The 24,969-nt window shown below is 36.1% G+C and overlaps 1 protein-coding gene across 5 annotated transcripts in view; it reads left to right on the top strand.

The window, feature by feature from the left end:
- RALGAPA1 (Ral GTPase activating protein catalytic subunit alpha 1) overlaps positions 1-24,969 on the top strand; it is a 131,264-nt gene that overhangs the window by 7,524 nt on the left and 98,771 nt on the right. For all 5 annotated transcript variants that reach the window (XM_058864628.1, XM_058864605.1, XM_058864620.1 and 2 more), the window contains exons 2-14: positions 3,921-4,031; positions 4,548-4,597; positions 6,000-6,057; positions 6,673-6,716; positions 7,602-7,779; positions 9,357-9,472; positions 11,410-11,548; positions 17,571-17,779; positions 18,133-18,372; positions 20,512-20,700; positions 21,176-21,313; positions 23,461-23,609; positions 24,837-24,966. In XM_058864628.1, coding sequence (XP_058720611.1) covers positions 3,921-4,031; positions 4,548-4,597; positions 6,000-6,057; positions 6,673-6,716; positions 7,602-7,779; positions 9,357-9,472; positions 11,410-11,548; positions 17,571-17,779; positions 18,133-18,372; positions 20,512-20,700; positions 21,176-21,313; positions 23,461-23,609; positions 24,837-24,966 — 1,751 coding nt within the window. The remainder of the gene's footprint in view (positions 1-3,920; positions 4,032-4,547; positions 4,598-5,999; positions 6,058-6,672; positions 6,717-7,601; positions 7,780-9,356; positions 9,473-11,409; positions 11,549-17,570; positions 17,780-18,132; positions 18,373-20,511; positions 20,701-21,175; positions 21,314-23,460; positions 23,610-24,836; positions 24,967-24,969) is intronic.

The raw sequence follows: 24,969 nt of genomic DNA, 5'->3' as shown, positions 1-24,969 counted from the left end.
AGCAAAGAGCCATATTTCTTGCTGTTGCAAAGCAGAAAACTGCATTTTCTTGACAAACAGCTTTCAAAAATACTGAAAATCTGGATTTTAGTGTACTGAAAATCTGGATTTTAATGTACTAAAACTATGCTTTTTACAGTAGAAACTTTAGTTTTTACATCCTTTTGAAATATAGTAGTATCCTATTTTTTCCTTTCACATTCTGAGGTACTTTCCAACTACTTAATATGGTGCCAGATTTATTTCTGAGTCTTTGCCTGCTCCCAGTCTGGAGATAGAAGCAAGAACAGAAGAAGTACGTTAGTTTATGTTAGTTACATGATCTGTGGTAGAAATAAATAAAAAAAATAAAAAATAAAATAAAAAAATGTTTAAAATAAAAAAATAGGAATGCACTGGAAGTTGTAGAGGAAAACCTGTTTCTGTGGAATCCCACTTCATACAAAAAAAAGGCTATGTCCCTCTTCTTAGAAAGACAGAAAATAATTAAGTAGCCAAAGCAGAGGAGCAAGTTCATGGAAATTCCCAGTTCAAGGCTGTCTGAAAAGGATGTGCTGTTTGTAGAAGAAATGACTTTTACCTCTATGCAATTTGCATGATACTTTGAGAGAGCATAGAGAAGAGACAGTGAGCTGATGTTGGAGAAAATGGTTATGACATGAGAATTGAGGAGCTGTTTCTTTAGCTGATGACAACCATAATTATATTCAGGTAAACTGAATATTTTAGAGATATTAGAAAAAATCTCAAATCCTTAATTAAGGAAGGAAGCTATAACAGCAGCATATAACTGGAAGTTTTAATGGTACAGTAATAAAGAGAGCAATATTCTCTCCATGCATTAGTAGTGTGGATTGTGTTCAGTATAGAGGTAGCTGTGGTATGGAATGATGTGTACAGGTGGCCAGGTCAAGCCCTCTTAAGGCCTGCATTATTATCTCCATGCCATATCTGCTATTTTTTGCCCTTCTCCTTCTTGCCATAATTCATGTCAAGGTATTCATAATGAATTTCAAACTTCTTGACCAATGCCAGTTGCAAAATTTTTGCACCAGCAGCTTACTGAATCACTATAGGTGTCCTCTGATGATGAGCAGATGTTCTCTTTTGCTGTAGGTGGTAAGCCTGAAAAATTAACAACTGTTTTCCCTCCCTTAGAAGGAAAGCTGGTTTTCAGCATCAACAACAAGAGTTAGTGGATTTTTTTAAAAAAAATATTATTTTCACATAATAAAAGACTAAAGTTCTCATTAAATAAAATGTTATATTTTCTTCCATCTGAAGCAATAGTATTTATCGCCTAATACAGTTGTGGTTAACTGGTTTCAATTTTAAAAATTTGCTCTTGATTTTGCTATCAAGTGTGATCTTAGAAAGGAATCAGAGTGAAATGCATTTGCTATAGAAATTGAAAAGTCAAGGAATTTTTTACTCTTCTCCTACTCTTGCAAGTTATAACTGTACTTTGAAGGTATGCTTTTAATGTTAATTGGGTGCTAGTGGTAATAATACAGGTCTACCACTGCTTCTTCAAGCATTTTTTGAGGTGATTGACACATTATTCTTACATAAATGCAAAACAAACAAAAAAAAAATAAAGAAAGGACAAACTTCTGAAATTCCACCTCACCCCCCCTCCCAAAGGCAGAATGTCTTACCACGGTAGCAGTTGTACATATGCAATTATTTGGCAAAATGACAGTCACTGTTCAGCTAGTTATATAGACAAGCTTTCAGTTTGTTGCCTGAAGAATTTAGGAATAACGTCTCCAAAAATTACTGATCGTTGTATTAAGATTGAGTGTTTAAAAGAAACATTTGATTTAGGCTTTTGGGTTTTTTTCTATTGGTCTGCTTCAGAATTGACCCTTTGAATGAGGGAAAGAATGAGGGCCTATTTCAGGAAATGAAGCACTTAACATGCCTGCAAAAATGCAGCATTCCTGTGTTTTAATTGGAAGAGACCCTGTTTAACTGCTTCCTATCCCTTTAGTATTTGCAACTAGTATTTTCTGCACGTTTGCATTGAGTGAACCATTTCACTGCTTTCTACATGCAATTCCTATACAGTCCTATAAACATATAGACTATAAGACATCTTCTGTCACCTTTCCTTGCTTTCTTTTTTTTGTTCTTTAATGCTTCCATCTCAAACTCTTGATTTTTCTTCCAGTATTTTCTAGTCCCTTAAGGCTCTGCCCACAAGTGGAAGTGGTTGTAATTGTTTTGCTTATGCGCTAGTCATAGCCCCATTTAATGTGAATTTCCCTGATCAACTGAAAATCATCCTTCAGTTTGTTGAGGTGGAATTGGTTTTTGTTGTCCTTTAACATTTGCATCTCTAAACCGTAGCAGTTCAGCTGCTAATCTCTAGGTGGTGTGGCAGTTTGTACAAACCCTGGGGTTTGATAAGCCTGTAGATGGGTCAGGCACATCTGCTCTGGACCACTGTTTATTCCAGCTAAGCTGCCTTGCTTAAGAGTTGATCTTGGCTGCTGATACTGCACTATCTGCTCCAAGAGTACCCTGGCTCTAGTACACTCCTTATGCAAGATGTTGGCAGAATGCTGTGATACAGCAAAAATTAAATCTGTGTTGGAAACTTTTACAGCAAAATTTGTAAATTGTCCTCTACAGCTATATAAGAAAACATAACTGAAAATAAGCCATGCTTTTGCCCATCCTTTCAGTTCATTGTTCCTGACTTTTTACCATTTGTATGTCCAGTCATGTGAGATGATAAAGATTGATGTAACTCTAAAAAGGGTTAAAAACTCTGTGGTCCAATACAGAATTAGAGGGAGCTTTTTAAAAGATATATCTACAGAGGAAGAGGGTGTTTCAGTGTATAACCAGTGTATACCCTGGTGAAAGGGTATAAAGGTATTGTTTGCCTCACCTTTCTTCATGTTTTGCCTTTGTTTGTTTCACATCAGTATTCTGAAAGAGGAGAGTTTTGCCATATAAAATGCTGTCTTCCTGTTCCTCTGTGCTTCCATGGTATTGTTTTGTCCACCTAGTTTCTCAAGTCTTGTGTAGCTGAATAACAGGACAGGGAGTGTCTAGACAGTGTGTACTAAGGCTTGGTTGTTTAAAATGATCATGTTAAATTAATCTAGATAAATCACAGTGTATTTCTTTATTGGGAATTTGCAGAAAACCATCTAGAGAGTTGTGGGAAGGGAGTCTGGAAACCTTCCTGGGATACAAAAAAGCACGTTCCCAATACTTTGTGATATTTCCACCTCAGGGTATCCTTGAGATCCCATCTTCTGATTTCCCTAGACTACACAATGAAAGGAATGTGAGGGGCTGAACCAGACTAGGAAGTGAAGTAAGGTGAAGTAAAGTAAATCTTGGAAGAAAGAAAGTAAAGTAAATCTTGGAACTTGGAGGGAATAAGGAGGCAACAGTGGAAATCCAATGCTGCTGTTTGCATCCTCACAGCTTGTTTGTCTACAGAGCAGATGCATTCCTCACTTAACATCCTTCTTCCACTTTCTTCAGTAAGTTTAGTTGTGCTTAGTAATTACAGTTGGAGATTGTGATGGTCTTTCTGTTGTAGAGTTTGGGCAGTGTCACTAGCTTTATTTCTAGTAAATTAACAATTGAAAGCAGATTCATCTGTACAGTGCTAGTTCTGATGGAATTTGGGCTCATGGCTGGTATTTGTTTGCTTTACTGTCATGCAAACAATGGGTGTACAAGAAGATGCTGCTTCCTGTTTTAAAATTGACTAGGCACTTATGACATGCCATACTGAATTTAATGAGCTTCAGTGTAAAGAATGAAAACTTCAATAGTTTCTTTACTTATTTAGTAATACATTTAAAAAACAATGATTTTTCTTCTAAGTATTTTCAGTTCTTACTGCTGGATATTTGAAAGAGCTATAAACAATGTTCTGTTCTGTTTTTCAGAGAATGCAGAATCAATTGATCTCAAACAGTTTTTCGACCTACATTTTTCACATATATACTATGTGTTCTTTGAAAACTTTGTGACTATTGAAGTGGGCCTTAAACAAAAAGGTCAGTATTTCAGATAGAACTCTTTTTATCTTGATGCTTGAGTCTTTGTTTTGAAATAAAGCAGGGTGCTATAAATAAAGCTCTGACTGGTCACAAATTACAACATTAGCTGTGCAGAAATACGTCTAACAGCTAACTTTGCAAATAAAGGCAGAGCAATGAGATGTGCATGCAGTGGAGGTGAGCAAAAAGTGTTTATTCTCTGATGACTGTGTTTGCCCTTTTGCAAAGTGAAGATTCTTAAGGTGTTATACTTTGTGTTCTGCAGACTTATTCTTTAACACGATATTGTGCAACTTAATCTCTCCCACTTGTACATGCCATAACAGGAAGTTATGCAAACTGTAGCTGCTATCAATTTGTATTTGTGGCATATAATTTTTTTTGCAGAAGCAGTGCAAAGTTATGGTTGTTTATATGCAGGTTTTAATTTTACACATTTAAGGATCTTTGTTTTGATAATGAAAGTGCATCTTCTATTTATATTTAACTATTTTAACTCTATTTGGCAACTAGGTCACAAGTCTCAGAGAGAAGAATTAGATTCTATTCTTTTTATTTTTGAGGTAAGGTATTTTGAATATTTTTTTGCTTTAAGTCCTATTGTACAGTCATCTATAAAGACACTTTGCATTTAACTGCATTCCATTTTACTTTTGCGTAGAGCTGCATTTATGTGCTTTGTGTGAAAAATAAAAACTTGACTTGCAGTTTTGCTAGATTTCTAAAGTAGAAAAAGATGTTTTCTGTCTCTAGATAGTTGATTGGTGATCTTTGGTAGTGGTATTTTCTCATAATGTGTTCTACACATTGAAGTTCATAGAAAGGTGATCTCAGTTTAATCATGATATTTTTGACCTTTTGATTGCATGTTATCTCTGATTTTTTTCATAATAGATTGCTAGTGCAGAAATTTTTTTATAGATCCTTAAAAATTCCTTATTTTAAAAAAATTCATTATTTGAAAATGGAATTTCACAATATTCTTTCCAAAAGCATATCTTGACTTAATTAAGATGAATTAGACACCAATGAAATAATTTTGTCAAATCAGAACATTTCTCAGCAGACACGATAGTTTAGAAATAGCTTAGAATGTCAAGTTTTTGTCTTTCATTTTTGATGGAGGCTTCTAATTATAGAACAGGGATTGTGTTTCTTAAAAATATGCAAGACTAAAAGCTGATTGATGCTTATCGCATGATTGAATACAAATTCAATTTTTATTTATTTATTAGTGAGGTATGCTGGTGAATGTGAAAGAGTGCTGGTTCTTTCATTCACTAGTTCCTGCATATAGGATTATTAGGTGATTTGTGCTTTGGAAGCAGTTGCACGGTGTGCTGGAGGGCCACACCCAGGAAAAATCAGGTCATTTACAAGTTGGAAATGCCTCCAGTGTAAGTCTTGCAAGTCTTATGTGATAGATTTTGAATTGCTTGCTTTGTTCTGTTTCTTGTTTCTGGAGGTGATCATTCTATTTGTAGAGGTCTTGTCTTCACTGTTTTGCTGTAGCTTATTACCCCTTGGTTAAGAAGGCCAAAGCAAATGTTTTACCTTGTGCCACAGAGGCAAGTTGACAGCTGAACATCCTAGCTGAAGCCATTAGAAAGGTGGAATAACTTAATGCAATCTGATGTGAACCAGAACAAGTGAGACAGACACTCATCCCATTCCATTCCCTGTGCTGTAATCAGCAGTGTCCATCAGAGAGGTAGTGGAGCCAGATGACCTGCAGTGACATCTGAAGTCTCCAGTGCAGGACTTACAGTCTGTCAGAGCCTTTGGGCTTCTTAGCCTTAGGAATGGGGTCATCTTGAAAGGACAGTAAAGCTTCCAAGGAAAGCATTGTGGGAGTTTTCTAATTTGATGCTTCAGCTTCTGATCTGTGGCCTTTGTGAAATGGCTATTTGGTCTTTCAAGAGTGATTATCTGCAGCCTACACCCTTGGGTTCTGTTTTTTTTTAGAAAATTTTACAGCTCCTTCCTGAAAGGATTCATCAGAGGTGGCAATTTCATAGTATTGGTAAGTTGATTTTCTCTCCCTCTTCCTCTCCGTCTCCCTTTCATTTTACTTTTTATAGTAGCTATCAATTAGTGGCTACTATGCCACTCATTTACTTAAACTTTAAGTGGCTTAACAGGGGTTATTGTCTGGAGAATTAACAAAAACCCCACCAATGTAATGAATACTCTTCTATATAGATTTAAATCTGGGAATATAGAAATAGAAGAGTGGCTGAGAAAGAACAAGGACAGGTGAAAAGTTTGAAGTTTTAATTATTTTTTTTTTCCTTATTTTCTTTATCTTAGTAATACATTTCAAAATAGCATGAAGTGCTTGTAAATAGAGAATGCTGATTTTATGCATTGTGATGACTTGAGAATGATTTAATGTACACTTCTCAAAAGTCCTTGGGGAAAGTTATTCTATGAAGTGGCTATGAAAGGTGATATTTGATTTTTTTTTTCCTTCTGGCATTGAATCAGTTGCTTGAAGGTATCAAGGTCACCAAGATTAAACTGGAGATTGCCAAGGACTTGTTTAAAAGTGGCTATCAAGTCTGACCGAGAACTCTGACATTTTACTTGATTTCTTTGCTTTTGTTCTTTCTATATTTTTTTTCTCCTTTGTTTTTAGGGTTGATTTTAAAGAAGCTTCTTCACACTGGAAATTCATTAAAGGTATTGCAAAAAGTTGCATGCACTTTTGTCTGCAATACTTAAAAGTACAATTAAGAACAAAAGGGCAAATTTTTACACTAAAAACCCAGGAATGAGATGGAAAAATGAGAAACATGATGTGTGTCATGAAAGAATGTCTCCAAATCATCAGCTTTATCTCAGTAAAACCACTCACAGTAGTAATATGTTTATACTGTGTAGCCAGTGGTTTAAAGGATTTTGCATTAGCAGAGTAGTAAGCATTAACTGTTCATTGTTAGGGCAAGGAAGCTGATTTTAGGACTCGGGCTACTTTGGAAGTGGAGGGTTATCTATGCCAGGGAGACCTGCTGGTGGGTACAGTAATTTGAATTGTTGGGACAAAACAGGTGCAGCACTCTGTAAACCATCTGCAGGCTCCTCTGGTACTGAAATTCTCCAGTACAAGAGCCAGGAAGGGAGTGCTCTAGGATTCTATTACCTTTTTGAAGGAGAAATGGAAGAAGGTGGAATTGGCCCTTCTGCTACAGAAAGCTCTCTCACTCTGTTGTTATAATTAATGAACATATTTAGAAATGTTATTTCAGTCTTCGTATTTTCTGAAAAATGCACGTGGTATCTTGCAGTGCTGTAGTCGAGCACATGATTAGATATGTTGGTTTTCTTCCTCTTCTTTCAGAGAAACCCCTGTAAGAAACTCTTTGAGGCAAACAGCAGTGAAGGTGGCAGGCTTGCCCCTTGCATTTCATCATCAGCAGCAGATGTGTTAGTTTGGCTCTGCTGATTGCTGGGGCTCACGTCTGTCCTCATTTTTTTTTATCCTTCTCCTTCTCCCTCCAGGATAAATGGAAATACTTTTGTTTGTTCTGGCACAAGATAACTTATTCCATGTTTTTTTCCTTTAAGATACGTCGAGAAGGTGTGCGTCTCTTTCTTTTGTGGCTGCAAGCACTTCAAAATAACTGTAGTAAAGAACAATTATGGATGTTTTCTTGCTTGATTCCTGGATTTTCATCACCACAGTCTGAATATGGCCCCCGAACACTAGATAATCTCATTAACCCTCCCCTTAATGTCCAAGAAAGTAAGTAATTTGGTAATATTACTCAATTCTTGACGTAATTCAAATCTTGTCACAGACAAGGCAAGATGAAGTAACTGACATACAAATGCAGGGAGATAATGGAGTAACTGAGATGAGTTACTTAGCAGTTTGTCAGGTCTTTCTGTTGCACTTTCTAGTTTTTTTGTTGTTTTTCAGAATGAGTTGTTTTTTGTGGTTGTTGGGGTTTTTCCCCCCAAGTAGGTTATTGTAGCTTAATGCATAGTGGTGAAAATAAACTGACCAGTTGTGTGTAATCCTTAAAAATTGCAAGAGGATCCTGCATTTACTGCAAACTTCCACAGGTGAATTTTGGTTGCACTTGCACTGGCTTTGTTCATACTCCAGGGAGCAGGCTGTGCAAAGCTCCTTCTGGTGTGGTCTTCAGGAGAATGAGTGGTTGTTAGGCCAGTGTGTAAGGGCAAACATGTCTGTGTGTAACCAGGCAGTGAAAGCTGTGGTATTCTTGCAACTGGGAATCTTCAAAAAGAATCAGACCTTGTAATTTGCAAAACCGGAGGTCTTAAAGGTTTGCATGAGTGGAAAAGCTTGAGAATTCTGAGATTAAATTTATACACTTTCTGTTTTTTTGTGGGTTTGTTTTGTTTTGTGGTTTTGTTTTTATTTTGTTTTTTTAATAGTAAGGTCATTATCTTGGCCCTAATTAATAGTGAGGATGATTTTTCTCTTAAGATGATTCTTAGGACAGTTTTTTCCTTTGTACGGTCTAGTACTAAGTGCCTCCCAACTCAATTTATTCTTGATAGTGGGGTTTGAAGCTCATTTATTATTGATTTGTAATTGGATGATGTCTTTGAATGCAAGTGCAAACTGTGCATTCACATAAATGGGAATAAAAATGAACACTTTTTCCCCTGAATGTGCTTTGCCTTCTTTCCATCTTCTCTTAGTAGCTGAGTATTTTACTGCTTGTAGAGGAAAGCAGTGTCTCCATGACTAGTAATTAAATTTACTGAAACACAGCAGACAAATTTCTTGGCAGGATAGTTCTGCAAGTAAAATTTTGCTACCTAGTTAAGCCCTTCTTTGGAATTACCTTGAGAAATTCAGAGTGCAAAGATTGACATGTGAACATCTAACTGCAGGAAAAGGAGAAAAAATTGACTCTGTGCTAGCTTCACTGTTGAGGCAAAGAAGGATACAGATAGTAAAACTTAAAGGAAATGTAACTGATCAACTGCTAGATGGGAAAATGGTGAAAGATATAAATAAACATTTGACATTTGTGTACCATAAGTGTTACACTACTTTTTGCATAAATTCCAAAAGAAATTTTAAAAAATTGAGTTTGGCAGGTAGATTCCAAAACTGCATAGAGAAAACCTACTTATTGTCTGCTGTGCTTTTTATAAGAAATTAGTTCCATGGTGGTTTATAAGTTAGAATTTCCTGATTTTCACTAATTTACAGGTGGACTGTTTTACCTGTAACTGTCTCTGCTTGCTCCAGTGCATTTCTACTTTCATAACTTTGTAGATGTTTACGCATGAGAAGAAATGGTCTAAATGTTAGATGTACTTCTATTTTTCTTTAAATAGCTCAAGTGACTATAGAAGAAATCACTCCACTTGTTCCTCCGCAATCAGGAGATAAAGGACAAGAAGATTTAACAAGCTATTTTTTAGAAGCACTTTTGAAATACATGGTAATTCAGGTATGTTCTACAGTTTAAAAGCAAACAAGTATGAAACAATTAACACCTCTTTGTCCTTTATAGTAAGTTTCTTACTTGTAGCACTGCAAATTCATATAAAAATGTTTTAAAGAATCCCTCCTTGCCAGTCACTTTTTTGTAAAAAGCAAATCCTTCTAGAAAAATGTTCCCTTGTCTTCTGTGTGAAGATTCCTAAGCTGTTACCACAGAATCTTCCATCAGATTGTGGTATGGAGACAAAACAAGACTTGTCAGTCACTCCTGCCAATGCTGATTTCAGTTCCCTTCTCATTTTCATATCTCACCTTCCCTGTCCTGTTGTCTTCAACCAGTGGATCAGCTGTGTGCAGAAAATGAAGAGTTGAATGAGTATTTAGTCCATGGTGTGCAACTCAGACACACACAGTGTTCTTCCCTTTGAAGTTTGACAGTTCCGTGATCTGAGCCAGTATGGGGCATAGCAACAGCTTCTGTCAAAAACTGTGGCTCAGCTGTTACATGTTATGTAATTGATTTGCTGGCTAATTAACACATGCTGCTTCTGAGCCTACTGTGCTGTCATGTGCTGCATGACATGGTAGGTGTTGCTGGGTACTGCGTTCTGTGTCAGACTTGTCCCACAGAATCCAGTTGGGGACCTGTAAGTTTTCTTCACACTTATACAGGTTTTACTAGAGAAGATGGACAGCGTACAAATATGATTTATGTTAAATATTTCATGGCTTCCCTTTATCCATCTTTCTCTGTGAACTTGCCGTGCTGGAATAATTTCCAGCCTCATTTTATTGTTTCCAGCATCTCACACTTTGAATAGAGGTCTTCATATTTATTATCTGTAGATTAAGCTTAATGCTGCCTATTTACTTTGAAGAAAAATAGCCCTTATATTTTTGAAGACAACTGCCTTTTCTGTAATAAATTGGTAGTATTATATTTAAATTCAGATAGGTCATTGGACAGGTGTCATAGAGTTTATTTGCTATGTGAGTGCTGAAGTGTTTGCTGAAGTCTCTTTAGAGGCCACTGATAATTGCAAGGCTCTTTGATATTAAGTTCTGCTAAAGGACTTTGAGTCACTAAATTATATGTATCAGCGAATCCATTGAGTTATATTGCGGGGTGAAATATATGCATATATATTCCACTCTACACACCCATTGCCCTGAAAATGGATCATAATAGAACTGTGGCCTTTGAGTAAGAAATGGAGAAGTAGAGGGGAAAGGAAAAAAACAGAGAGGGGAGTCTTCCTTTATATTAATGATAGACCTGGCAGATTACCTAGCTCTGCAGGCAGATGGATTCTCAGGAACAAAGATGGAAATTGCATGTTGTATTTCTTGAGGAGAATTTACCATGTTTGGTACTACTTACCATGTAGAAAAACACTTTACAAAGGGGAATGCTTAGCACTCACTATCCATGAAAGTACATTTGTGTAACTCAACTTCAAGGTTGTATCTGCTGCTGTGGTGCAAAAATTTGTTTGCTTCATGTTGCCAATTGCACAAATTAATCCAAGTACCTATTATAATGTCTATATGGACACTTGTGAGTCAAAATGTCATAAAAGTGGTTGTCAAAGAAATATTTGGAATGGCATAGGTAATTATTCTTTTTTTATAAAACGCTTTGAAATATAAAAACAGTCAATTTGGGCATGCTCCCTGACTTGGCAAGATGACTGCAAAAGCAAATGTATTTCTGTTGGTTTCAGTATTTTATATGTTCAAGTTCATTTTGAAACAATATTGTGGAAGAAAACAGTCTTTGTTTCATTGACGTTTCTCAGCTAGTTTTTGTTTCATCTTTCTAAAACTGTTTATTAAAATATATATGATTTTGTTTCAAAGAAATAACTTAAAAAGAGGACATTTCATCAGTTACCTGTTTCTTCTACTTGTAGATATTTACTTTGTTCAAATTCTTGTTTTAAGGTTAAGAGTTTAGAATGGAAGAACAAGGAAAACCAGGAAAAGGGATTTTCATTTTTATTCTCAAATTTTAAGAAATACTACTTACCTTCTATTTTCCCAAACATCTGTAAGGAGACCAGCTTGTATAACCCTATACTTGGTAAGTGTTAACACAGCTGATAAAATCATTACATTTTATCTAATAGTGATGTTATATCTGATAAGTGAGAGATGCCTCTGCCTAAATTAAGGCGAGAATGAGATCAAATGCTGGTTCAACAGTACTGACTTTATTTTGTAACATTGACTGCATGGGAAAGGAGACAGAGGGAGACAGAGAGAGGGAAAAGGAGAGAGCACTAGCAGAAGCTGGTCACCACCCATGGATCCAGTAGTGTCTTGTTGGGCCTTCTTCAGCCTGGGCTTGGTGGTGGCGTGTGGGTCCTGGTTTGTTCATCTGTTAGTAAGTTCTGTGCTGAAAAGGGTGCTGGATCCACAAGGTCTGCTGCTGACAATCAAATCTTTTCAGTATTTATACATTTTAGAAACAAAGGGATTATTGCTTACTGGCTACAAGTGATTTAGTTCTCTTATTAATTAGTATTCCATCTTCTGTTGGTCAGATGAATCTTAAGCTAATTAGACTGCGTGTTCAGCCGTTCTCTTGAGATGGTGGGTTTCTTAGTTTGATGAGTCAGTGGTCACAGATCTCACCCTATGTAATTACCTTTTACCCAGCTGGAACTGATTTTAGCTGAATTCCTGAAATGGTTTTAATAGTTTCTTCTTTCTGCCAAATGTTCTTATGGCCCCTAAATTCTGCATTCTTTGTACCCACTATCAATAATACATCGTTCTTCCTAAGTTTTGTTAACCTCCCCCTCGGTCCTACCTGGACAAAGGTACTGCCTTTATACAGTCTGGGTTCTGGGTGTCCACAGGGTGTATTTGGGGGAACTTTGGTGGCCAGTGATGGCCACAGATGCTGCCTGTCCCATAACTTGGGGTGATACTTTTTTGACCAGTGATATGCATATAAGCAGGTGCTTCTTGTCACACGGTCTGTCACAGTGGGAGTGTGTTACCCAGGATGTGCTAACCAGATCTTGTCTCTGTCAGGCCTGGAATTAGCACCTTCTTGTCACAAATTCCTCTCTTCAGTGGCCTTAACAATGTTTGAGACAGGTAATTGTGCTCTCTAACAATACCGTATAGCAAAGCAGTTTTTAGCTTTGTTGTCCATGTAGGGCATTCTCCAAAGGTGTTTGTCATGGAAGAACATGTTAAGATTCCTGTTTATGGTTTTAATTTTCTTTGTTTGTGGAAGCCTCTGACCCTTTCATTAGAGTCAATCTTGATCTGTTAACCTGAATGAGATAAATCAAATGTTCTTGTAAAACCTTTCTTTAGTGTGACCTTTAATGTGTATTGTTGATCATAGTGTTGTGCTATGAAGAGAAACTACTGCTGCTGAAATAAAAGGCGTTGGTGTGCTGTTCTTTGGGTGTGTTGGTTTTATCTGTACAGAATCACAGTGTTTGGATTGTATGGTGCTTGCTCACATTTCTGATAGGGCAAAGTTAGGCTTTTGTGCCAAGTGCGTTTTATCAAGAGCTTGCAGTAGGAAAAGGAAGCTAGGGTTTAGCACAATCTTCAAAGCTAATGGTGCTAGAATGTATCTTTCCATATAGAGAGTGGAATGTTAGGTGTTTTCCAAGCAAACCTGAGTTTTACTCAGAGTTTTTAGCCCATTTTAAACTAGGATGTTGTTTGCAAATCTTGATTTTGTTCTCTTAGGTTTGCACGTTGCAAATGTTGCATGCAAATGTTGGTTGTAGGCCAGGAGAGTTCAAGACTCCTCTTTGCAAAGTAATACCTTGTACACAGGCTTTAAGTTACCGTTTCATCACCTGAGTCATACAGTCACGTCACTGTTCTTCTTACCTGTTGATGCAGCATCTCAGAAGGACTCTCCAGAGTCGTAATCTCCAGACACAGTTCTATATTCTAAAATCAGACTGTCAGGAAGTTTGTTGAAAAGGTCTTAGGTTCTTCTGGTCCATGTACATTTATTTAGATTTGAGAGATGGTTGTGTCAAATTCTCCTGGGAAAGACAAACAGTGGGCTTTCTCATCTACAGGGGAAAAATCAGTATAAATACAGCCATAAGTAACCATCGAGTAAGAGTTATTGTGCAGATGCTGAAGAGTTCAGTGATAAAATAGCTACAAGAGGGATAGTAAGCTGTGCTGAGAAAGCAAACCTACTGTTGCTTGATGCTCCAGAACAAGAAATACGGAAATGCTATTTTTCTCTTTCTGTGAAGATCTTGAGTCTTCCATAGAAGTGTTACTGTAGTCCTCCGTTTCTCTGTGAACTGTAAAAAAGAAACTTCCAAGGCCTTAGTAAAGAAGAGGACAATCGAAAACATGAAGGAATGTGCACAGATCCCCAGAATTACTGTGAGTGCCTTAAACTGTGCACAGTGAGCAACTATAATGAGGATTTTTGGAACAATACAGTGATGAAAACAACAGAAGCACTGGTAAGTTGAATAATTTTTTTTCTCCTCTAAGATGTTCTTCTCCGGCATGCATCTTCCCAACCTATTTGAAAATAATCCTGTGCTTATTCTTAATTCACAGCCTTGAGGCTGAAAGCAGGGCAGACTTGGGCACTGAGCCTGCTACTAAGAACAGTTCTCATGCTACTGGTGTAATATTTAATTTAGGAGAAGTCATGAGGTACAAATCAGAACAGTAGTTTCAGTAAGCAAGCATTGATACAGGGCTTTACTGGAGACAGTATACTGGACTGAGATTTCTTTCCTGATAAATATGTTGCCTATAGCAACAAGCACCAAGCATTCCAGTTACAAGAAGGCTAAGTACTGTGGCTCCTTCAAATTCTGACTTTAGTATTACAGACTTAAAAGAGGAATACAACATTAGAAAAGCCAGTGAGATTGTTTTTTGAGGGGGTATGGTTTGGTGTAGGGTTTTTTTCTTTTTTGTTTTGGGGTTTTTTTTGCCTTAGTGTTTATTTTGATTGTAAAGTCTTTGTTAAATATCTGTTGAAATTGAGTTAGAAGTTGTTTAGTAAGAGCTACAGATACAACAGTAATATTCCAGGGGCATTGCTTCTTCTGTCATAGTAATGTGCCTTTCTGTGCCATTTCCAAGCCATTTAGATAGGCTCCTCCATTTACAGGAAAACACTAAAGTGGGCTGTCCTACAGCTGTCTTTAGCTCTTCATTCCTTACAAACCCTTTGTGGTGTTAAAAATTAAGCATGGTCAAAGCTTAGAGGTGTCCACTGTGTTTTGGCTAGTCTGTTCACTTTCTACCCTATGTATGTCTTTCACCACTTTCAGCTTCCTGCCCTTTTTGTTATCAGCTCACATCAGATTCCCAGAGGGGGAAAAGCAGGGGATGGGGAGAGCCCAAAACACAATAGAAAGAAAAAATGGAAAATTGGGGGAAGGGAATATTTACTCTTGTGCTGTTTGAGTCCATCTAACAAGCTCTGTTTTGCTTTGGTTTTATGTCTGTGTTCTCTTCTGAAGTCTTGATACCTTCTTCCAAGATGGACAGAATTTGAAAATACAAGAAACAGCTGGGAGGATACATTTGAGAATCAGCTGGAAGGAGGATACATTTGAGAAGCAGCACATAATGCAGTTGAAAAAAATTATAGAAAATGATGTTCTGAGAGTTTATCATGAAACAAAGCGACAGTGTGCTGCAAAAACATGTTTACTGCATGTTTAGTCCTTCTGAAAATACTGCCAGTATTGTAGCCTTTGTGCTCTGCTGAATGCTAGTAGATACCAGAGAACTGATTTTTGCATCTTTAAATGCTGTGCTACCAGGCATTTGCTTCCTTTTTCGCAGATTGTACTGTTACACATGCTTGTTTAAGATACCTTAATTTTTAATTTTTTTACTAACCCGCTGCTTTCCACAGAATGAAAACAATGTACTGGGGGTTTATTATTTGCAGTAAATAAAGCATTTGTAAACTTGTCAAAAAGTATTCTGTGTATTTGTTACTTACTTAGGTAGATGGTATGCAATTGTGGATTCTTTCCTCTGAAAATAATGCTTCCATTGAAAGGTATGGATGTAGTTTTGAAGTTTGTACAGGAAAAATTCCTCAGTTTAGCAGCATCGTGATGGATTTATCACTACTGATGTATGTGGCTTTTGAAATAACACTGAGATGGACCAGCACGGATATCCTCAAGTGCACGTGCTGGATCTTGTGTATTTGTACTGGTAACAATGACATCTTTGCAGCAGTCTGGCAGATAAACTGGTTTCACTTTAGATGCCTTAAAAAGGCTGTCATAATATAATTGCTTAGACAGTGGCTGATTATTTCTTCACTGCTGTCCAGATTTGTCGCTCTTGGATTCTAGCACCATAAACTGGCAAAGTTACGTAGGATCCTTTAAAACAGCTCTTGACTTTGCTTTAGGAAGATACAGTCAGGGAATAACTTTATACTGTTCAGTGTGACATTTTAAAATTTTCTTTGACTCTCACCATTAGTATCCTTGAACTGCCTTCTGGTTGGCCTATAAAACCATGGAACTTCTCTCTTGCTTGTACACTGCATGCACTGCAGGCTACAGAAGAGTTGAGGCAGTGCTGACAAAACCATCTCTGTTCCCTCTGTCACTCCCTGTATATGGATAGGACCATAATTTTTCCATGCTTCCATCTTTTTGTTAGTTGTTTTTTTGGTTTGGATTTTTGTTTATTTTGTGTTTGTTTTGGTTTGAGTTTCTTGAGGGATTTTTTGCTGTCACTAGATGGAAATCGTGATACTGAAACACCAGCATCAGGGTGTCCTGACAGCAAATATCATAATCAGTCCTCACACAAATTCTTGTCTTCTTTTTGTTTTGGAATATGTCTCTTATTTGCCCTTATAGGATGAGGACTAGGATTGGTTGGCATGCCACTTTCAGAGAAATGTCATTTGCACGTGAAAGTACCATTGCTGCTTCAGGTTGATGATTAGTAATGCAGAACTATTCTGCACCGTGTCTTGGGTTGTAAAACCCAGAAATTACATTTTCCAGTGTTAAGTCACAGAAGAATGCACAATTTAAACATGGTATCCATGTGTCCCCCAATCTTTGTAGTGCTTTTACCACACATGGTAAAATGTTCATTCCATCCACACTGAGTTTAAGTACTGTCATGGTTTTTTTCTGAAGCAGGTTTAGGAGTACTGATGACTCTAGCACAGTAGAGAGTCAGAAAAGCGAAACAGTTCTGAACCATCATGTAGAACATGGGATGGCAGAAATGGAGTTGTCAGTTCTAGTCTCCGAACAGCCACAGTTCCTGCCAGCTGATGTACCCCTGAGCATCCTTCATTACATTCTCTATAAGCCAATATAGAAGCTATTGCCATGGAGTCATCTTGCAGCTAAATCATTGGAAAATAAACATGCCTGTGGTCTGGCAGCAAAGTCCAGTAAGAATAGCCAGTGCAAGTGGAGCCCTAGATGAAGCTGCAAAGCTCATATGGCATTGGAGCAGGATTTCTCTGTTCTGTTCATCTTTCACCTTTTGCAGGGCCAGAAGAGGCTGTGTTTATTGCATTTGCATTTTGGAATTACATATCTCCCATTGTATCATGATTAGATTTGACAATGTATTAATTTTGTGGGAAAATAGTTTTCTTGTATAGGTCATAGTCGTTGACGTTTTGCTACTTGGAACTTCGTAGTTTTTAATGAAAATTAGAAGTAGTGAGTTTGCTGAAGTTTATCTTGCTGAAGTTTAAATATTGAGTATAACAGTTTAAAAGAACCTGAAAATAATGGGATGTGTTCGCTTGCATAGAAAAAACATGCAAGCAAAAACAAGGCTATAGAAATCACTTTCAGATAAAAATTAAAGGTTTCGCATAGCAGGAATAAGTTTCTGTCTTTTGGACCAACAAAAGGTTGTCTCCCTTCAGGAGAAAATTCAAGTATTTTGATGTCTTACAATTCTTGACATTTTCTCTGTTGCATCCATTCCAGCACATCTTGGAATGAATGGTGCAACAGTGAATGCAAGAAAACTACACCTCTGAAAGTTTGTGTGTTGCTTATGGTTTTAGGATTTCTTATGCAGATCTTTCTCTGCACGTATTTTTAAGATGTTGTATTTTCATACAGATATACCACAAATGAGACCAAAGCCACACTACGTAATAGTTAAGAAAGATGCTGAAACCAATGAGGCAATATATTGCACAAAGGAACCTTTCATTAAGGCTCGTGTTATTGTCATTCGATGGTTGGTGTCTTTCTGGCTTGAGCCAAAACCTCATGCAGGACCTCATATTCCTGGGATGGAAGGTGAAAATGTGCCAAAGAATATTCAGGTAAAACCAAATACACAAAAATGTATGTGTTTTCATGTTTTTGGTTTAATTGTTATGTCCAGCAGTATGCTCTCCTCCAATAATTACAGCTAAGGAACAGTTTAAAAAAAAAGAGGAATTTCTAAAGAAATTATGTTTATTAATTCACTTTGAAAGGACCTGCAATGCTGCTTTCTTTTTTCAAATTCTGGGATTTGTTTTTAATCAACTGGACTTTAGAAGCCTTGAAATGCAGTAAATTCTTCTGTTTGTTTTTTCTTTAATTATTTGTGCTGTTTAAATTTTACTTAAATTGTACTGATTTATTGCTGTACTGAAAATGAACTGTGGAATATTTAAAATTTTTTTTTCAGAGAGTGGCTGCTAGCATGGCTTCAAGGGAGGATAGCAAAAATGACAGTACAGATAAGCAGGATAGAAATGCAGAACCAGAACAATCTCATTCTAATACAAGTACTCTAACAGAGAGAGAGCCAAGTTCTTCCAGCCTCTGCAGTATTGATGAGGAGCATTTAACTGATATTGAAATTGTCCGGAAAGTCTTTTCTTCTAAAAGAAGCAATGTTAATTTTCTAACTGAGATTTTTCGACAGGTAAGAAACTCTCTTTAGAATGCAAGAATCTTGATTACTATATTGTATATTTTTATTATGTTATGGGTTTTTTTCAATAGCACATGTTAAGCAGAACATTATACCAAGTTACAGGTTTTTTCTGTCATCTTGCTTTCAAAAATTGAAAAGCTAAAATTCTGAAATACTTTCTGTGTAGAATACCCCTAGTTCCTGATTTTTCTAATTTTATATCTTGAATAACCAGTTTAGCAACATTTAACTTGGACTTCACAGTTCCCTGTAGATGGGAATATTTAATCTTTTCATACATCAACACTGTAGGTATTAGAACTCACAGCCAACCATATTAACATAAGCCTCCTGTGGGAGTCTGCAGCTGTTACAGAGCTGTTTTAGGAGCATCCAAATGTCCTTTCCTTGTGTGTGTTCATCAGATGAGTAGGACAGATGGCTATAAAAGGTAGCAGCTTCTGTTTCTGACTTCACTGCAACTAGAAATGTTAGCTGAGCATACTCTAAATTGTATTTCTCTACTGGAAACTATTAAACAAATTTAAACTAAGAACATATGCCAGAATATGGAGTCTTTATTAATAGTAACTTGGAGTTCAATGTGGGAGAATAGAACAAGATAAACTTTCTTTCTGCCCCATGCTATAGATCAAAAGACAAAGAGAGTTTTCTCTCTTAATAATAGTAGTAGAATAATAGTAAAGAAAAATATACTAAGTTTCAATGCTTTAAACTGCAGAAAGCTGAACATTTTAAAACTCGTTCATTTGGATAAAGTAAATATTTTTGAATGAGGCAAATAAATGTCAGAAGCTTATCCACATCCCTCATATTGAAGAGCTTGGACACATTACTGAAGGACGTAATAGAGTTACCTGAATTCAGCTGACACTCTAGAGTTTATGGGGTCTTGAATGTAGAGTGTAAATTATCAATGGTCTACTTTTCACTGTCCCCACAGTGAAATGAAGCAAAGGCAATTTTCTTCACTCTTTTCACAAGTGAGTTTATTAGATTATTTGGATTTAATGTGCAATTATTAGATCTTATTTACATCATTATTTATCCAGGAGTTTTCAGTGTAAATTAATTTCTAATATACAAGATGTTTGTAATGTTTTTAAAACATCAGGACTAAGTTATTCTTGTCAAGAGTGGTGGAAAGATGATTTGTAGAGAACAAGTTTTATGCATTTTAGACTTGAGGGTACAAAAAAATATATATATGGGCTTGCAGAAGAATGTTAGACTTGATGAGCAAGTATATGACTGAACTTGTCACTTTAATCCTGTGATACACAGCTGAATTCTTTTTACTGTGATAATGGTATGAAATATCTGTTTCCAGAGTGAACCTACTGCCTGTGTTAAGTGGGCCCTCCTTAAAGATATGGGCAACTAGTTTTCAATAGTCACAGCACAGACCTTGTAAAACTGTGTGTTAGTTTATCTGTTCTTCTAAATCTATAATTAGGCTATCATGGTCCTTAGTAACTGTATTTATAGTTAGTTAAAATCTTAATAATGTTAAAAGTTTCTGGTCTATGACTAGTTTTTACCAGCACAGCCAATACAGAAGAACTTCTGAAGAGGGCACTGATCAGCTATCCCACCAACTCATGATTTTTAGGAACAATAATACTGAAATCTTTTCTGGGAGTCACTTGCTTTAAGGATACTGTTTCGTAAAATCTTAATTAGCTAAAAATAAGATAGACAACTACCAGTATTGTGTGTCACTTGAATTTTTCCTAGTCATTTAGAGCTGGTTTAATTCCACTTTTCTAAATCCTCTGAATGGAAGATGTAATAGAAACTTCTGCTCATTTGTTTAACATGTTTTGATGGGTGTTTGGGTCTTAATTTCAGCCAGCTAGGTGCTAAGTAGATATGTCCACATGGATTCTTATCTCTTTCAAAGTATTTCTTGATAAGATTTTTTATTTAAATGTGTGGGGGTTTTTGTGTTTTCAGTTTACATATGAAGAAGGTGAGCAGACATCTAGGTTTGGCGATAGTTTGTATGCTAGGATCCTATGCTCTCTGTATTTTTCCACCTTTACCTCTTACAACTTGTACATTATAGAACCCAATTTATTTCAAGTATTTTAACAGTGTTTTGTTGCTTTCTGTCTCTGCTTGCAGGCATTCCTGTTGCCAATATGTGAAGCAGCTGCCATGAGGAAGGTGGTAAAGGTGTATCAAGAATGGATTCAACAAGAAGACAAACCATTATTTATGAAAGAGCCTGAAGAAATAATGCAGTGCACCACTGTAGATTGTGATGAAAATGTTGATCATAATTCATCAGAGAAAGGAAAAGAAAGAGAAGAGGTAAAATATTATTTGTTAATATTTGTTCATTAATATGCCAGTAGACAGGTGGCTTCCTTGATAGTTTATATGAGATTTTCTTTGGTATCAGAGCATTTATTGGGGAAAATCAATGGTAAAACACTGTATGGATGAGCTACTAATTTTATCCATTATTTATAGCTTTTTAATATGCTTAGTTCAATTTAAAATTTCTTATCATTTTATGAACTGTTTTCAAGATGTGGATTATACAGTATGCCAACTTTCAACTCTGTAAAAATTATATACAAATAAAAGGATGACAAAAATAGTAGTTACTTCATTCAGGTACTTTAACATAAGTGCTACAAGCGTCATGAAATATTGTTGTGTCTCAGGCGTACTTGCCAGCTGTTGTTTATTATTTAGTACCTGTTATATCCATTTTCCTTTAATATAAAGCCAAAATACTTGTCTAAAAATCATTGGAATTTTAAAAAAACCTATTTTTCAGGAAAAAGGAATGAACTCCAGTCATATTAGAAATTCAAACTGGACAAGAAATGGCTGTTATGAAGATGCTTTGCATAAAACATCTGAAATTGATACTGAAGAACAAAATGTACGAGCTGGAGTGCAGTCAGTATTGCAGGTATGAAATAGACTTGGTATTTAATTTTATCTAAATTATGTATCTAAAATTACCTAAAATTCTTGTTACCAGCACATAAAGAGTGGAATGTAGTACAATACTGCCACCAGGGAATCCCATTCATCTCTAAAGCATCTCTAAATTTTAAAATTTTTCTAAATGCAACAAGTATGATGATAAATGTTAGACAAATAGGATTGTTTCAATGTATCTTTATTGACCTGAAGTAGGACAGTGTATAGACCAGTGCTGGGTAACACAATAAAGAGAAAAAATAATCCTCCTGCTACTGCAACATCTTCAAGTAATTCCAATCAGGTGTTTTAAGAGAATGTTTAGAGCCTTTTTTCTTTTATGCTATTAGTCACAAAAGCATCCAATCCTGTAGTTTTTTCTAGTCCGACTAGTAAGGTGCGCAGGGTTTTTTAAAATCTTTTTCTGAATTTACAGCATGTTTGAAAAATTTGATGAGGCGCCATAACTCTGGTGATACCCTTAAGGAAAGCAAGAGTTGCAGTTGTACCCTAACAGAAGTTTTTTAACAGCTTCTAGGCAGTTAATTTCTCTCAACACAAAAATTGTGTTAAGTTCAAATGTTTAGCAAAATGCTTCACTGAAGATGAGGCTATGGAAAATTGGGAGGGTATAATTTGAGGGTATTTGAAATGCTCTTATGGTTATAAAGTGTGTGCATATGTGTGTGTGCACATACATTCGTATAGGTGGGTATATGATTCTAGCCTCTGAAATATTCTTATATACAACAGAAAATTGATTCTGAACAAAATAAAATATAATGTGTATTTTCCACTTTACTATGTGCACTTCTACTGTGTGTTACCATGCTAAAAAAAATTCATTTTTACTACAGCTTGAATAATTTTATGAATAGGGTTTTCTTTTGTGCTGTACACTGTTATATATATAAAAATAAACTTTGTAATTAAAATCACTTTTAAATTCAAATACATTGCAATAATTTAAGCTTCATAATCTTTGTTTTCAACAACTTTTTAGAACTTGAGGTGTCACTGAGAAAAGAAATACGAAGTATCTGTATCTGTTTGCAATATACTACTAAGGCTTATACCTCTGACAATGTCTTGAAGATTATTCGTGTTGAAGTTTTTTAGACAAAGGTTCATTTGACTACCAAATATCTTTTTTTTTTTAGCCTGAAACAGACTCAAGACATCATTCTAACCCAGTACCATGTCTCAATTTGAGAGATTTCCTGACCTGGAACCACGTTTGATTTTCTCTGTGAATCAATAATCCAAGACTTCTGTCTTGAGTTTTTTTCCCATTTAGTGCTTGCATAGACTTATTTCTAGGCATTTAGAATAGGTTAGGTTCATTAGTTGAGGCTAGTGAATGTGAAACTGCTTACTAATAGTTTTTAATTATTAAAAATTCAAAGCTTTCAGTAGAGGGAAGTTATGACTTTAGTACCAATGACTTCCTGTGCCTGAAAAAAATAATTGAAAATCTAGGCCTGAGATAAAAATGCTTTCTAAACTTACATAAAAATATAGTAACACTTCAGTAGCTGCTTCTGTAGCTCCTACAGTGTCATTGCCTACCTTTTTTTTTTCATAATTTTCATTCTGAAGGCCCTAATTCACTGCCCACAGAAGTCAGTCACTTTGGGGAACGTGTCCAGTTTCCTATTTTTGGTAAGCCTTACTGATCCCAGTGGGATGAATGCTTTAGTTTCCCAGAACATAATACAGGCTGCGTCATGCTGAGGGACACACTGTGTGCCAGGACTATTTCATGCAGTTTACCATATATCGTACTAGTCAGTTCCTGGCTTACAGGTGGAACTTTTGTGCAGTGGACTTCTTGCTGAGACATTTTTGTCCATCATATTAAACTAATTATACTGAGTAGTTTGTTGAACCATCCATCTATGAGAACAAAAATACACAAATAGGTTTTGTAGAAAAAATGAAGAAAAGGTCAGTCTCGTTGCTTAATTATTACTTCATACTAACATATTTAAACATACACTTCTGTGTGCATATGCAACCTTTACTGAAAAATATTTTCTGTTATAGATTTTTTTCTTCCTGGTTCTACCAACTGAATTGAAGAAAACATCAAAATGCTTCAGGATCATGACATCCACTCTTTTCTGTTTACAGGTTTTTATAATAAATTCTTCAAATATATTTTTTCTTGAACCTGCAAATGAATTCAAAGCTCTGCTGGATGAACACACTGATATGTGCAAGCGCATTCTCAATATCTACCGCCACATGGTAGTTCAAGTGACCATGGACAAGAAGACATGGTAAAATGCTAATGCTTTTATCTTAGATTATTAGTTCACAAGACAAATGCGAAAATTTACTTGATAGTAAACGTAGCAGAGTGATATTGGTTATACGAACCAGTTCCTCTAAATCAGTAAACACATGAACTTGAACACTACAGACAACTTAGCACAGTGGAGGTTATCTGCTTTGTTAAAGCCTCTAGTAAGCTCCTAGTTAGTTTGTGGCAGCTTAGACCTCAGTGCAGAAAGCTGGGATATACAGGCTGTTATTGAAGAGCTACTGATGATTTTTTCCAGGGCATTTTGGTTATGTATCAAAGTGTTAAAATATTGTAACATATGACGCTTCACAGCCTCTTCTAAAAATAAACAAAAAAGGCCCAGACAAGCATGGATAATTATAATCAGATGTGTGTTGTTCTTGACCTGTACATGTATACAGGAGTCTGTGTACTGTGTAACTGTGTCATGCCTTTCCAGTGCTTACAGTGCCTAGCAGGTACAAGAGACCCTGTTTTAAAGGAATTTCTATTATTTCCCACTCCTTTAAATAGTAGTCTGTAATCAGGTACTATATTCCTACCATTCTCCATTACAAGGAAGAAGTAGCAAGGGGATTTCACATGTCTGATTTATTCAGTTTTAACTTGTCTTGCATTCAATCTGTCAGTAGTATTTCCTGAATTCTGGGTAAGTAAAGCTGGCACTACGTGTTATGTGAAGCTTGTCTCCTCTTCTGAGGAGCCAATTTAGGTGCCCACTGGGAAAGTTGGGAGTGATAATAGTAAACAGATTCTACTAGATTGGTATTTTCTTTTCCAGTTTCACATCAATGTAAAGAAGCGACTCTAGACCACAAGGGCAAAGATTGTGCCACACAAAATAATTAATTAACTATGTTAATAATAATGAAAAATTACCAAAACTGTAATTCATAGGTAAAGAAAAAGCTCAGACTGAAAATACAGTTAAAACTTTGCCTTTAATCTCAGGCCATTGAAGGTGATAACAGCTGAATGATTTGGAAAAAAATATTATAGGGCAACAGGGATTCCTCACTCTTAAGTGTGAAAAAAGATTGGAACAATTTCTTTTGCAAGAACCAAGTTAGGCTCTTTGTAGTCATTATGACTTTTTGGAATGTGTTTGAGCAAATAAGGTTTGATTATTACCTTTAAAAGTACCTTGGTATATACAGAGGTGTAACAAAATGGTAACTCTAAGTTTAATACTGTTTTGCAGGGAGCAGATGCTGCTTGTGCTGCTCAGGGTAACTGAATCTGTGCTGAAAATACCACCCCAAACTTTCTTGCAATATCAAGGAAGAAAAAACTCCACTTTAGCTGGAAGACTTGCAGGACCTCTTTTTCAGGCA

This window comes from Poecile atricapillus, chromosome 1 (genome assembly GCF_030490865.1).
Source record: "Poecile atricapillus isolate bPoeAtr1 chromosome 1, bPoeAtr1.hap1, whole genome shotgun sequence".
NCBI lineage: Eukaryota > Metazoa > Chordata > Aves > Passeriformes > Paridae > Poecile > Poecile atricapillus.
Note: the sequence above shows the minus strand (reverse complement) of the source record. Positions and strands in the feature narration are given on the sequence as shown.